At 37.8% G+C, this 13894-nt stretch overlaps 1 protein-coding gene across 1 annotated transcript in view; it reads left to right on the top strand.

Moving 5' to 3' along the window:
• Positions 1 to 13894, top strand: part of RNF17 (ring finger protein 17) — a 195667-nt gene that overhangs the window by 80818 nt on the left and 100955 nt on the right. Inside the window, 3 exon segments of the mRNA XM_056133014.1 lie at positions 642 to 832; positions 5678 to 5819; positions 10160 to 10313. Coding sequence (XP_055988989.1) covers positions 642 to 832; positions 5678 to 5819; positions 10160 to 10313 — 487 coding nt within the window.

Consider the following 13894-nt stretch of genomic DNA (forward strand, 5'->3'; position numbering starts at 1 on the left):
CTGGTGGTCTCTAAACATCTCTGGAATGACCCTGGTGGTGTTTCCCACCTACCACCTGGTCCAATCAGCACCACATCATCAGACTTCTAGCGCTAAACTGTCAGACCCTCATCACCAAGCCAAGTATCAATGAGATTGTTTCCCAGGTACCTAGAACACAGCTTGGGAGGCCCCAATTTTTTACATGAGTATTTTGCTTCATTAAGTAGTCTACACCTCACATATTTAGATAATGGTGCTAATAATTATAATAAAAATTCTTGATGGTATTACTGTATAGCTTCTATTATAATTTCAAAACTACCTTTGAATTTTTTGTGTCTTAAGTGGGAAATTGTGCATTACGTATCAAAGATTTTAAATCTTTGTAATCTTCACATTTACATTCAGAAGTGAAACTGAAATCTAAAATGCTGCTAGTTTATGGACACCTTGAAACTATAAAAATACGGTCCTTGAATTGTGCATGTATAAAGACTATCTTTTCATTTGTGACCCTACCTGTTGCTTAATAGCTATTGTTGGTTCGGTGCCTTTACTTGTTTGTAGGTTTTGATTAATATATCCAACTAAAACTAAATTTGCTGCTAATAAGTACATTGTATAATAATTTAAATATATTGGAATTTTTTTTTGCACAGAATGAAGGCTGGGGAGAAGAAGCTAAAGTAGAATTTTTGAAAATGGTAAATAAGAAGGCTGTTTTAATGAAAGTTTTTAGGGAAGAAGATGGAGTGCTTATTGTAGATCTGCAGAAACCACCAACAAACAAAATAAGCAGTGATATGCCTGTGTCTCTTAGAGATGCATTAGTTTTTATGGAACTAGCAAGGTAGGTAACTTGTTAAAATTTAGGCACTTTTATATTATAGCTACAAATTAGAATAGTAGATTTAAGTTTAAAACTAGACTCTAGGCCAGAGATGTGGCTCAGTGGTAGCATACATCCTTCACTTGCGAAGTCTTGGGTTCAGTAGTCAACACCACCACCATTTAATGTGATTAAATTGCAGATTTTCAGGCAGAGGCATCTCAAAAAAAGAATACTACTCCCCAATATCCCTTATAAACAAATATGAAAAAATCCTTAACAAAATATATTAAAAGGGTCATCATTACAACCAAATTGGGAATTATTCCGGGGGCACAAGGGTGGTTCAATATGTAAGTCAATTAAAATGTCAATCTAAAGGAAAAATAAAAACCTTATCATATCAGTAGATGCAGATAAAGCTTTTGACAAGTTTCAGTTTCCATTTATGATTTTTTAAAAAAAACTCAACAAAATGGGTATAGAAGGAACATGTCACCACAGAGTCAAGGTCATAGTTAGCAAACCTATGCTAATAACACACTCATTAGTAGAAAACTGAAAGCTTTTCCATGAAGCTCAGGCACACAATAAAGATAAGTGATGAGATAAGGACTGTCATCACTACTGGATGTTCTAACCACAGCAGTTAGGAAGAAAAAAAAGAGTGAACCAAATTGGAAAAAAACTAAAATATTTAAATTAAATAATTTAAATATTTATTGTAAAATGACGAGATGACATACATAGAAAATCCCTAAACACTCCACTAAACATCATTACACTAAATAAACCTACAAAAATCAATAGAGATCTGTTGCAGTTCCATATGCAAACAGTGAGGTGAAAAAGATACCAAGAAAACATATACCATTTATAATTACATGAAAAAGAATCAGATACTAAGAATCAGCTTAATTAAAGAGGTAAAATACTTGTCTGTGGAAAACTGTAAGTCATTATTGTAAGAAATAGATGATACAATAAAATGGGAAATATATTCATAAAATTACCCTTCTATCTAAAGAATCACCCATTGCTATTCATTAGTCAAAGCAGTTTTTTTTAAGTTTCAGTGCAATCCTTATTAAAATTTCAGTTGCATTCTTCAAAGACATAGAACAAATATTACTAAAATGTGCATGGAATCACCAAAAAAAGATTTAAAAAAGCAAACCTGAGGGGGAAAGATGGTAACTTTTGTCTTCCCTGACTTTATACTACAAAGCTATAGTAGTAAAAAGCAACTTGGTATCAGAACAAAATCAGACACTCAAACCAATAGAATAGAATTGAGAGCCCTGAAATAAATGCTTAAAACATAAAAATAATTTACCACAAGAGAGCAAAGAGCATAAAATGATGGGGAAAAAGTCTATTCAAGTGACCAAGAAATAGTGAGGCACTTGGCTTGTATTCACCAACCCTGTTTGACAACCTGAGACCATATTTAGTCCCACAAGGTCAAATAGCCCCTAAGTGCTACAAGATATGGCCCTAAAACAAAACCAAATGGTTGTTGGAAAAATTTGGTGGCCACATGTGAGAAAATAAAACTGGACCACTGTCTCATACTATGCACAAAATTTAACTCAGAATGTACCGAATATTAGGCCCAAATCCATAAAATGCATCAACGATATCATGAACTTAACACTTCATAATACTGACTTAAGTGTTGTCTTTGGTAATTTGACTCCATAAGTAATAAATGCAAAAATAAATGGAATTACTTTCAGCTAAAACATTGCTACACTGCAAAAATCACTATCACTAAAACAAAAGTTCTACTGTCACTGTCCTCCCGTTGTTCATCGATTTGCTCGAGCGAGCCCAGTAACGTCTCCATTGTGACAATTTTTACTGTGTTTGGCATATCGAATATGTCATGGGTAGCTTGCCAGGCTTTGCCGTGCGGGCGAGATACTCTCGGTAGCTTGCTGGGCTCTCCAAGAGGGACGGAGGAATCGAACTTGGGTCGGCCATGTTGGCTGCGTGCAAGGCAAACGCCCTACCCCCTGTGCTATTGCTCCAGCCTTGCTGAATGACAAAAAATATATAATTACATAACAAATGTAGCACTGTAGCACTGTCCTCCTGTTGTTCATCGATTTGTTCAAGTGGGCACCGTAACATCTCCATTGTGAGACTTCTTGTTACTTTTTTTGAGCATATGGAATAAGCCATAGGGAGTTTGCCAGGCTCTGCCGTGCGGGCTACTTTCAGTAGCTTGCCAGACTCCCCAAGAGGGAGGGAGGAATCGAACCTGGGTTGACTGTGTACAAGGCAAATGCCCTACCCACTGTGCTATCACTCCAATCAAAATACCTTGGATTATATCTTTTATATATCTAATACCCCCAAAGACGTACAAATGGTAGCAGTCACTTTTAAAAAGTAGTCCTCATCAGGGAAATGCAAATCAAATTGATAATGAAATAACACCTCACACCAGTAAAACTACCTTTATCAAAAAGCCCAGTAACAAAATGTAGAGAAGGAGGGACCCTTGTTTCACCATGGTATCATAAAGTGGTTCAGCCTTGGTGGAAAACTCTGAAGATTTTTTTCAAAAATGAAAAGTAGAATTACCATATTATTAGCATGAGAGTGGATTTATTCCTGAGCTCATAAATTCTTGAGAATTGTATAAAGATTTTCATATAAAACGTAGATGCTTAAGAAGTTAAAGCTTACTGTGCCGCATAAGTAGATGGTTCCAGATTCCTCCCCAAAGTCCAGACATATCCTGTTACCTGTGTACATTGTCACTTGCTGTGTCCTTTGATCCCTGGCTCAGGGTACAGCATCTTAGTCCTGTCCCTCGCATTCTCCTCATCTCCATTGTACAATGACCCAGTTTCCTTGCTATGTTATTCTCTTGTTCACACTTTCCTAATCTGAAATCAGCTACTAGAACACTGTCACCCTCTTTCCCTTTCCTGAGGCTTGCTGCTCTGTCATCTGTTGCTAGTCCTCTCTAGGACTGTACCCCAGTGGCTCCTTGTCCACTTGACTTTCCTTATTCTCTACATCTCAGAGTGTAGGTAAGGGGGCAAAAAGGATGTTTCCTGACTGACTTGCTTTTATCAAACTCCTGTTATCTTCCACCCTCAGATATTCCATTACCTGTTTTGACTGAATATCTTTTCAGGGGGCAAGATTTAAAATTACTTAATTAGTTCATCTAATGCTCCTCCCTTCCATTTCCCACCATATCTACATGATGTATCAGTTCTATTCCTGGGTATCCAAAGAACACAGAAGCTCTAATTCAAAGGTATATGCTCTAATTCAAAGGTACATTTTTGTTTATTGTGGTTCTGTTTACAAGTGCTATACACAGCCTTAGTGCCCAACAACAGATGAGTAGACCAGAAGCTGTATATATACACAATGGAGTAATACTTTGCTATTAGAAAGGACAAAATCTGGAGCTGGGGCAGTAGTACAGCAAGTAGGGTGTTTGCCTTGCACGCAGCCAACCCGGGTTCGATTCCCAGCATCCCATATGGTCCCCGTAGCACAACCAGGAGTAATTCCTGAGTGCAAAGCCAGGAGTAACCCCTGTGCACTACTGAGTGTGACCCAAAACACGATAAATAAATGAATAAAGTAGAGAGGATGAAATCTTTCCTTTCTTTGCCTATAGTAGAGATGGTACTGGAAAGGGATATGCTATATTAAGTAATTCAGAAGAAGGACAAATACCAGATGATCTTACTCTTAAGTGTTGTATATAATAAAAAGCCAGGTAATAGCGTTCATTAAAAACAGTTTACCAAGGACTGGGGAAGTAGAGTGAAAAGATCAAGAGACTGTGTTAGACCAATATTATCTCAATTTTTAAAAATTTAGGGGCTGGAGAGAATACAGCATATAAAGCATTTTCATACAGCACACCCAGAGTTAATCTCCAGCACTGCATATAGTTCATCAAACACAGCCATGAATAAACTGAGCACAATGGGTATGAACCAAAAACCAAAAACAAATTTAATTACTACAGACTCTTTGATAGTCATATTTTTAACCATGTTGGCTGCGTGCAAGGCAAATGCCCTACCACTGTGCTATCACTCAGAAATGCTCAGGGGTAACTTCTGGCTCTGCACTCAGAGCTCATTCTGGTTGGCTCAAGGTACCATAAATGGGTGCCGGGATCAACCCCGGGTTGGCTGCATGCAAGGCAAGTACCCTCCCTGCTGTACTTTTGCTCCAACCCCACTAATGAACAACTTTATGTTTAATTTTATAAACAACTCTACTATGGTTTTTATATATTATGCTTTAACTTGAGTTCCTACTTAAGTTTTCTAACCTTTGCAGTAAGTTCACTGTCACCAATCTACTTAATTCATTTATCCAAAATATTAATCCAGAATAAATAAAGTTACCTTTAGTTGCTTCCCTGTATGTCTGATGAACAAAGATGACAAAGTAGCCATAGAAATTGTGGGAAGTATTCTCTGTCCTGAGCAATAAGATGACTCCAGAAGCTACCCACATACTGGAAAACTTAAAATGCATCCTTAGAACTTGAAGAGCCACAGAGACCATCCAGCTTGTCTTAACTGAAAGCTTCCATAGATTTCTGGTTATGAACTCTACTGAAAGAGTAAAAAGTCTTAAATTTGATTAGAACATACAGGCCCATCTCTACTCAGATTTGAAGGTTTGAGTTTGGAGATTTGACATCTTATTGAACACAATGTAATAGCTGAGGACAGTTCTAAGAACTAATAGAAGATAGAAAAAGAGAATATTCTCTATCGATAATATATGTACAAGTTCTTTATTCAGATGAAATCATTGAGAGAGAAGATACTCTTCTTGGAAAATAACTCTTGTTCATGTTTCAATTAGGTTTCGGTCACAATCACCAAGAGGGCACTCTGAAAAAAATATGACATTACGCTATCATCCACCTATTTTACCTAAGGAAATGGAAACTGTTTCAGTTATGGTTTGTCACATAAATAGTCCTACTGATTTCTACCTTCAGTTGGTAAGTATATAATGTTCCTTTGAAGTAATTTTTTTTCAAATTTCAGCTAGAAATCTGCTAACAAATTAGATCTCAGTATGAATATAGAGTAAAGCACTATCAACCTTCTCTAAATTTAAGTTTTAGTAGCTGTAACTTTAAATAAGAAATTCACATATTCATAGCAGTTTAGAGGAATTTTGTTATTTATGCTAGTGAAATTTGGAGGGAAATGGAATACATAGATACCAAAAGTATTGTTTTCCTTCTGAAATATAGAGACATAGGAAAGAGGATATATTGACAAATTAAAACATAATGATAAGCTCTTGTTTTGACCTTGTATATCTTACAGTTTGATACCATCAAATATATGAATTTGAAGGAAAAAAGAGATTGGTATTATAGCTATATTAAATTTTGGTGGTATGACCTTCTGTTTAGATAGCAAGAAAAATTTGTCCTGTTAACTTCTTTTATCAGTGTTTTCTATAAATTAAGGACCATAATGTATGGTGTCAGTTAATCTTCACATCAGTCATTTGGAAAGTGTATCTTCATTTAGATGTGAAGATATTACCATAGAGATGAAACAATTTGCCTGTGGCTTTAGAGCTGCAAAGGGTTAGAGCAAGGAAAAATTAAATAGTGAGGCCTCATTCAGAGCCTAACATCTCACACACATACTATACTGGCTCCCAAAATGAGTTGTAGATTAATACTTATTTGGCACTGAGTACATATGTGTGTATTTTTAAATAAATTTATTATTTATATTCTTCTCATGAGTTAAATCTTAATTTACTTTCATGTTATGCCTTAATTCCGTTTTCGTACTCACCTCCATCTGAGTTCCATCCATGTTTTTGTTTCAATTTTTTATTGAAGCACCATGCTCAAGTTATTCGTAGTTGAGTTTTAGATAATGCAATATTGTAGCACCTATCCAATGACTAGTGTCACCTTCCTCCAAAATCTTCTCAGGTTCCTTCTCATGTCCCCCGCCCCCTCCAGCCTGCCCTCTTGACAGGCATCTTTATATTTGATTGTTAAAATTTGAGTCTCTTGATTTTAGTGTTGCTGACTCTGATTTGGATGTTTGGCTCTATGATTCTCAACACCATCTTTGTACCTGAATCCCCTGACCTGGTCTCTGTTGCTCTCATTTGTCTCTTCTCCCCGAACCCCTCCGTTCTTTCTTTTCTTCTCCCTATACTCTGAGAAGGGCTGGAGCAATCGCACAGTGGTAGAGCATTTGCTTTGCACGCGGCAGGCCCAGCCGGCCTGGCTGACCGGGTTCAATCAATTCCTCCACCCCTCTCAGAGAGCCCGGCAAGCTACCAAGAGTATCTCACCTGCATAGCAAAGCCTGGTAAGCTACCTGTGACATACATATTCAATATGCCAAACACAGTAACAACGAGTCTCACAATGGAGACATTACTGGGCCCGCTCGAGCAAATCGGTGAACAACGGGAGGACAAGGCAACAGTGCAATACTCTGAGACCAAGTTAAACTGGGCATCCCTCTCTTTAAAACATTGCATTCCCTCATTCAGATATTCTAAATACCACATACAATTGATACTATCCTGTTTATCCTTCTAGCTTACTTCATTTAATATGATGTCTTCCAGTTCCATCCATGTTGCAGCAAATTGCATGATTTCATCATTCTTTAAAGCTGTGTAATATTCTATTGTGTATATATACCACATCTTCATGATCCACTTAGCTGTCATTGGACAGCTAAGTTGATTCCAAATCTTAGCTATTTTACTGAGTGCTGCAATGAAGTGTGCATACGTCTTTTGAATAAATGTGTGTCCCCTGTCCCACCTCCGGGGCATGGATACCAAAAAGTGGAATTGCTGAGTCATATGGGAGCTCAATTCTGAGTTAATTGAATACCTTCCATACTGTTTTCCATAGAGATTGGACCAGACAAGATTCCCACCAGCAGTGGATGAAGGTCCTTATTATTTTCTTTCTTTTTGGGTCACACCCAGCGATGCACAGGGGTTACTCCTGGCTCTGCACTCAGGAATTACTCCTGGCGGTGCTCAGGGGACCATATGGGATGCTGGGAATCGAAACCAGGTCAGCTGCATGCAAGGCAAACGCCCTACCCGCTGTGCTATTGCTCCAGCCCCTGAAGGTCCTTTTTAAACAGATCCCTGCCCAAAAGATTATCCCAGTATTTTTGATACATGCCATTCTTGCTGGTGTAAAATATATCTCATTGTCATCTTGATTTGTTTTGATACTTACCATTCTCACTGGTGTAAGATATATCTCATTATCATCTTGATTTGGGGTGGGGGCTTATAGCTGAGTTATAGTCCACTGGCTATATGTACCATAGTTTCTTTATCCAGTAATCTGCCAGTGAACATGTAGATTAGTTCCATCTTTTATGATTAACACTGCCATGAATTTAGGAGTATGAAGAATCCTTTTATTTTTTTTAGTTGAATCAACATGAGATATATAGTTACAAAGTTGTTCATGGTTAGGTTTCAGTGGTACAGTGTTCCAAAACCCATGTTCACCATGTTCACTCATGTTCACCAGTGTACATTTCCCACCACCCATTGTCATAATTTTCCCTCCCACCACCAGCACCATATCCTTTTTTTCCTTCTCTCTTTCTCTGTACCTCTCTCCCTTTCTTGCTCTTACTCTTGCTCTTTCCTTTCAGGTCTTATGGTTTGCAATACAGGTCTTGAAAGGTTATTGTGTATATCACTTCACTTTCTTTCATCGCTCAGTTCTTGTCCAGAATGATCATTTTCAGCTGTCATTGTCATCGTGGTCTTCTCTCTGTCCTAAGTGAGCCCCCAAAGCTTCCAACCATTCCTCCAGTCCTCCTAGCTCTTGTTTATACTGTCTTTGGGTATTAATCTCATATTGTTTTTAATATCCCACAAATGAGTGCAATCATTCTGTGTCTCTCTCCTTACTCATTTCACATAGCATATTTTCTGTGTCTGTCAATAATCCTTTAAATTAATATGTTTGTATCCTTTGGATACATTCTTAGGAAAATGGAATGGTATTGCTGAATCATCTGCTATTTTCATTGTGGGCATTGGGAGGCATACCTAGATGTACTCAAGTTTAATCCTAGATCACTCCTGGCAGGGCTCAGTGGACCTTATGTGTTGCTGGAGATCAAATCCAGGTAGGCCATGTACAAGGCATGTTGTGCTATTGCTCTAGCTCCTATAGTAGCTATATTTTAAAGCAGTAAGAGAGGGTTAGAGCATAGTACAGCAGGTAGGACATATGCCTTGCACACAGCTGACCTGGGTTCAATCCATGGTATCCCATATATTCCCCCAGAGCACTGACAGGAGCAATTCCTGCATATAGAGACAGGAGGAACCCCTGAGCATCATCAGGTACAAACCAAAAATAAAAATAAAAGAGAAAGCTCTATTTTAATAAAATGATCATTTCACAAATCCTTGCCAAAATTAGTTTGAAAAATTTATCAATTCACTGTAAATTTAGTTTGAAAAATTTCTCAATTTAGTTTGAAAAATTTATCAATTCACTGTAAAAGCATTGAAAGAAGCTAAATTCACAATTCTAAGATAACACTCCATGAATTACTTGGTGACACAAGCGATAGAAGGAATCAGAAACATGATGATATAAATATTAATATAAAATATATAGTTTGGGACTGAAATGCATGTTTTGCATGTGGGAGACTTGGGTCCAGTCCCTTGCACTCTGGGATACCAGAGCACTACTGGTGTGGCAAAAAGGAAAAAAATAAAAATTTATAATCTTTAATTGGATACTGGTTTGGGTCAGTTATGGAAATAGAAATGTAATCTAGAAGTACTAATGTGTATTTAGTTAAGTATTTAAGAATAAGAACTATAGAAAAAGTAAATCAAACTATCTGATCTCATTTTGATGAAACAATAATAAGAAATATGTAGGTGGAGTGAGAAATAACTAGAATATGGAGTTAAGATATATGGGGATGGGGATTTTTGTGTTGTTTTGGGGCCACACCTTGTGGTGCTCAGGGTTACTCCTGTCTCTGTACTCAGAAATCACTTCTGGTGGGCTCTGGGGGCCATATGAGATACCAGGCATCAAACCCGGATTGGCTATATGCAAAGCAAGCACCTTCCTCTGCTGTTTATTCCTCTGTCCCCAGATATAGGAACTTTTTGCTAATACATATACACAGTACTACTGTAACAGAATATTGTATATATAAAATAACAATTGATTTGTCTAAATTTTTTGCAACTTGAATGATCAGTACCTTTAATAATGCAACATTTAAATACCAAGTTTCTATGAATCTGCAGTGTCTTTATTCTTTCCTTTTTTAGTTAGAAAGCCTGGAATTTTTATCTTTATTAAAGACAATTGAGGAATTCTATAAAAGTGAGGATGGGGAAAATCTGGAAATCCTCTGTCCAGTTCAAGATCAAGCCTGTGTAGCTAAATTTGAAGATGGAGTTTGGTATCGAGCAAAAGTTATTGGTAGGTAATTTCATGCTATTTCTACCAGGAAATGTTAAGCTTAAAATATATATATAATTTGAATTGATTCGGATTAAATCATAAAAGTGATATTTCATCTTAACATTTTGTTATTTCTTTTTTTTTTCCCCTTTATTTTATTTTATTTTTTTTAAAGTTGTAGATTTACAATTTTTTGTGCTTTGGTTTCAATTATACAATGATCAGATACCCATCCCTCCACCAGTGCCCATTTTCCACCACCATGGATAATATCCCTCCCACCCCCATCCCCCCATCCCCCCGTCTCTGTGGCAGGGCAATCCCCTGTGTTCTCTCTCTCCTTTTGGGTGTTGTGGTCTGCAAAAGAGGCATTGAGTGGCAAACATGTTCAGTCCATAGTCTACTTTCGACATGCATCTCCCCTCCTGGGAGGATCCTCCAAACATCCTTTATTTGGTGCTCCCTTCTCTATCTGAATAGCCCTTTCCTCTAGGATACCCGGCTGGCCTCTAAGTTATGGAGTAATCCTCCTGGTGCTGATCTCAGCTATTCTTGGGTATTAATCTCATACTTTGTTACTTTATATCCCCCAGATGAATGCAATCTTTCTATGTCTATCCCTCTCTTTCTGACTCATTTCGCTTAGCATGATACTTTCCATATTGTACCACTTGTATGTAAATTTCATGACTTCATCTTTTCTAAGAGCTACATAGTACTCCATTGTGTAGATGTACCAAAGTTTCTTTAACCAGTCATCTGTTCTTGGGCATTCAGGTTTCTTCCAGTTTCTGGCTATTGTAAAGAGGGCTGCAATGAACAAACAAGTGCAGATGTCACTTCGACTATACATTTTTGCCTCTCTGGGATATATTCCCAGGAGTGGTATTGCTGGGTCAAATGGGAGCTCAATTTCTAATTTTTTGAGAATCGTCCATACTGTTTTCCAGAAGGGCTGAACCAGTGGACATTCCCACCAACAGTGAAGGAGTGTCCCTTTCTCGCCACATCCACGCCAGCATCGGTTGCTTTTGTTCTTTTGAATGTGGGCCAGTCTCTGAGGTGTGAGATGGTATCTCATTGTAGTTTTGATCTGCATCTCCCTGATGATTAATGATGTAGAGCATTTTCTCATGTGCTTTTTTGCCATTCGGATTTCTTCTTTGAGAAAGTTTCTGTTCATTTCATTGCCCCATTTTTGGATGGGGTTGGATGTTTTCTTCTTGTGGAGTTTAACCAGTATTTTGTATATCCTGGATATCAACCCCTTGTCAGATGTGTATTTGGTTAATATCCTTTCCCATTCTGTAGACTGTCTTTGTATTTTGGTCACTGTTTCTTTGGAGGTGCAGAAGCTTCTTAGTTTAAGATAGTCCCATTTATCTATCTCTGTTTTCACTTGCTCGGCCAGTGGCGTGGCATCTTTGAAGATACCATTAGCTTCAATGTCATGGAGGGTTTTGCCAACTTTATCTTCAATGTACCTTATGGTTTCTGGTCTGATGTTGAGGTCTTTAATCCATTTTGATCTTACTTTTGTACATGGTGTTAGGCAGAGTTCTGAGCCTATTTTTTTGCATGTAGCCGTCCAGTGATGCCAACACAATTTATTAAAGAGGCTTTCCTTACTCCACTTCACATTACTTGCACCTTTATCAAAGATTAGATGAGCATATGATTGAGGAGAGATGTCAGTGTATTCAACCCTGTTCCATTGGTCTGCAGTTCTGCCTTTGTTCCAGTACCATGCTGTTAATTATTACTGCTTTGTAGTACAGTTTGAAGTTCGGGAGGTTGATTCCTCCCATTTTCTTTTTCCCAAGAATTGCTTTAGCTATTCGTGGGGGCTTATTGTTCCATATAAATTTCAAGAGTGTTTGCTCCATTTCTTTGAAGAATGTCATGGGTATCCTTATAGGGATTGCATTGAATTTATACAATGCTTTCGGTAGTATTGCCATTTTGACAATGTTAAGTCTCCCGACCCATGAGCAGGGGATATCTTTCCATTTCCTCATGTCCTCTTTTATTTCCTGAAGTAGCGTTTTGTAGTTTTCTTTGTACAGGTCCTTTACTTCCTTAGTTAAGCTGATTCCTAGGTACTTGATTTTCTGGGGCACAATTGTGAATGGGATTGTTTTTTTCATGTTGCTTTCTTCTCTCTCACTGTTTGCGTATAGGAAAGCCATGGACTTTTGGGTATTGATTTTATAACCTGCAACTTTACTATACGAGTCTATTGTTTCTAAGAGTTTTTTGGTGGAAGTTATTGGGTTCTCTAAGTAGAGTATCATATCATCTGCGAATAGTGAGAGCTTGATTTCTTCCTTTCCTACCTGAATGCCCTTAATATCTTTTTCCTGCCTAATCGCTATTGCAAGTACTTCCAGTACTATATTGAACAGCAGTGGAGAGAGTGGGCATCCCTGTCTCGTCCCTGATCTTAGAGGGAAGGCTCTCAGTTTTTCCCCATTGAGGATGATGCTTGCTGTAGGCTTGTGGTAGATGGCTTTAATTATGTTGAGGAAGGTCCCCTCTATACCCATTTTGGCTAGGGTTTTCATCATAAAGGGGTGCTGGATCTTATCAAATGCTTTCTCTGCATCTATTGATATGATCATATGCTTTTTATCTTTTCTTTTGTTGATATGGTGGATTATGTTGATTGATTTCCGAATGTTGAACCATCCTTGCATCCCTGGGATGAATCCTACTTGGTCATGGTGTATGATCTTTTTGATGAGTAGTTGGATTCTATTTGCTAGTAGTTTGTTGAGGATCTTTGCATCTGTGTTCATCAGGGATATCGGCCTGTAATTCTCTTTCTTTGTGGTATCTCTGTCTGCTTTTGGTATCAGTGTGATATTTGCTTCGTAGAAACTGTTTGGAAGTGTTTTTGATATTTCAATTTCGTGGAAAAGCTTAAAGAGTATTGGGAGTAAGTCCTCTTTAAAGATTTGGAAGAATTCACTAGTGAATCCATCCGGGCCAGGACTTTTGTGCTTGGGGAGACCATTTTGTTATTTCTACTTAGAAAACCGGTGATGACATTGAAGATAAACTCTGACTACTTTCTGTTTGAGTAGGATTTAACTTTTTTCCTAATGTCTGCCTAATTTTTAAGTTATATAGTATAAAATGAATGACTCATTTGTTATTTTATATACACAACATTCTGCTATAGTAGTATATTGTATATGTATTAGCAAAAGATTCCTATACCTGGGCACAGATAATTAGTACAGCAGAGCAAAGTGCTTGCCTTGCATGCAGACAACCTGGGTTAGATACAGTCCTCTAAAAGGCAAATAGTTTTAATTCTTTGATGGTAGAATCTTGGCACCACTCCTGGGAAAAACCACTCCCAATGATGCTAAGCTGGCAGTGTAGGCCTGATGGTATAGTGCTTAGGGCCAAATTGAGGGCCACCAAGAACACTAGCAATACTGGGGACTCTTGGCAATGTTTGGGGACCCATGTTATATTAGGGGTCAAACTCACTCATGCTGGTCATATTCTGTAGTCTTTGTACTCTGATCCAGTACTTCCCATTGTTTTAGCTCTTTTGGAAGGTCTGTTATTTCTTCTAAATCATATGT

This window comes from Sorex fumeus, unplaced genomic scaffold (assembly GCF_029834395.1).
Source record: "Sorex fumeus unplaced genomic scaffold, SorFum_2.1 ptg000095l, whole genome shotgun sequence".
NCBI lineage: Eukaryota > Metazoa > Chordata > Mammalia > Eulipotyphla > Soricidae > Sorex > Sorex fumeus.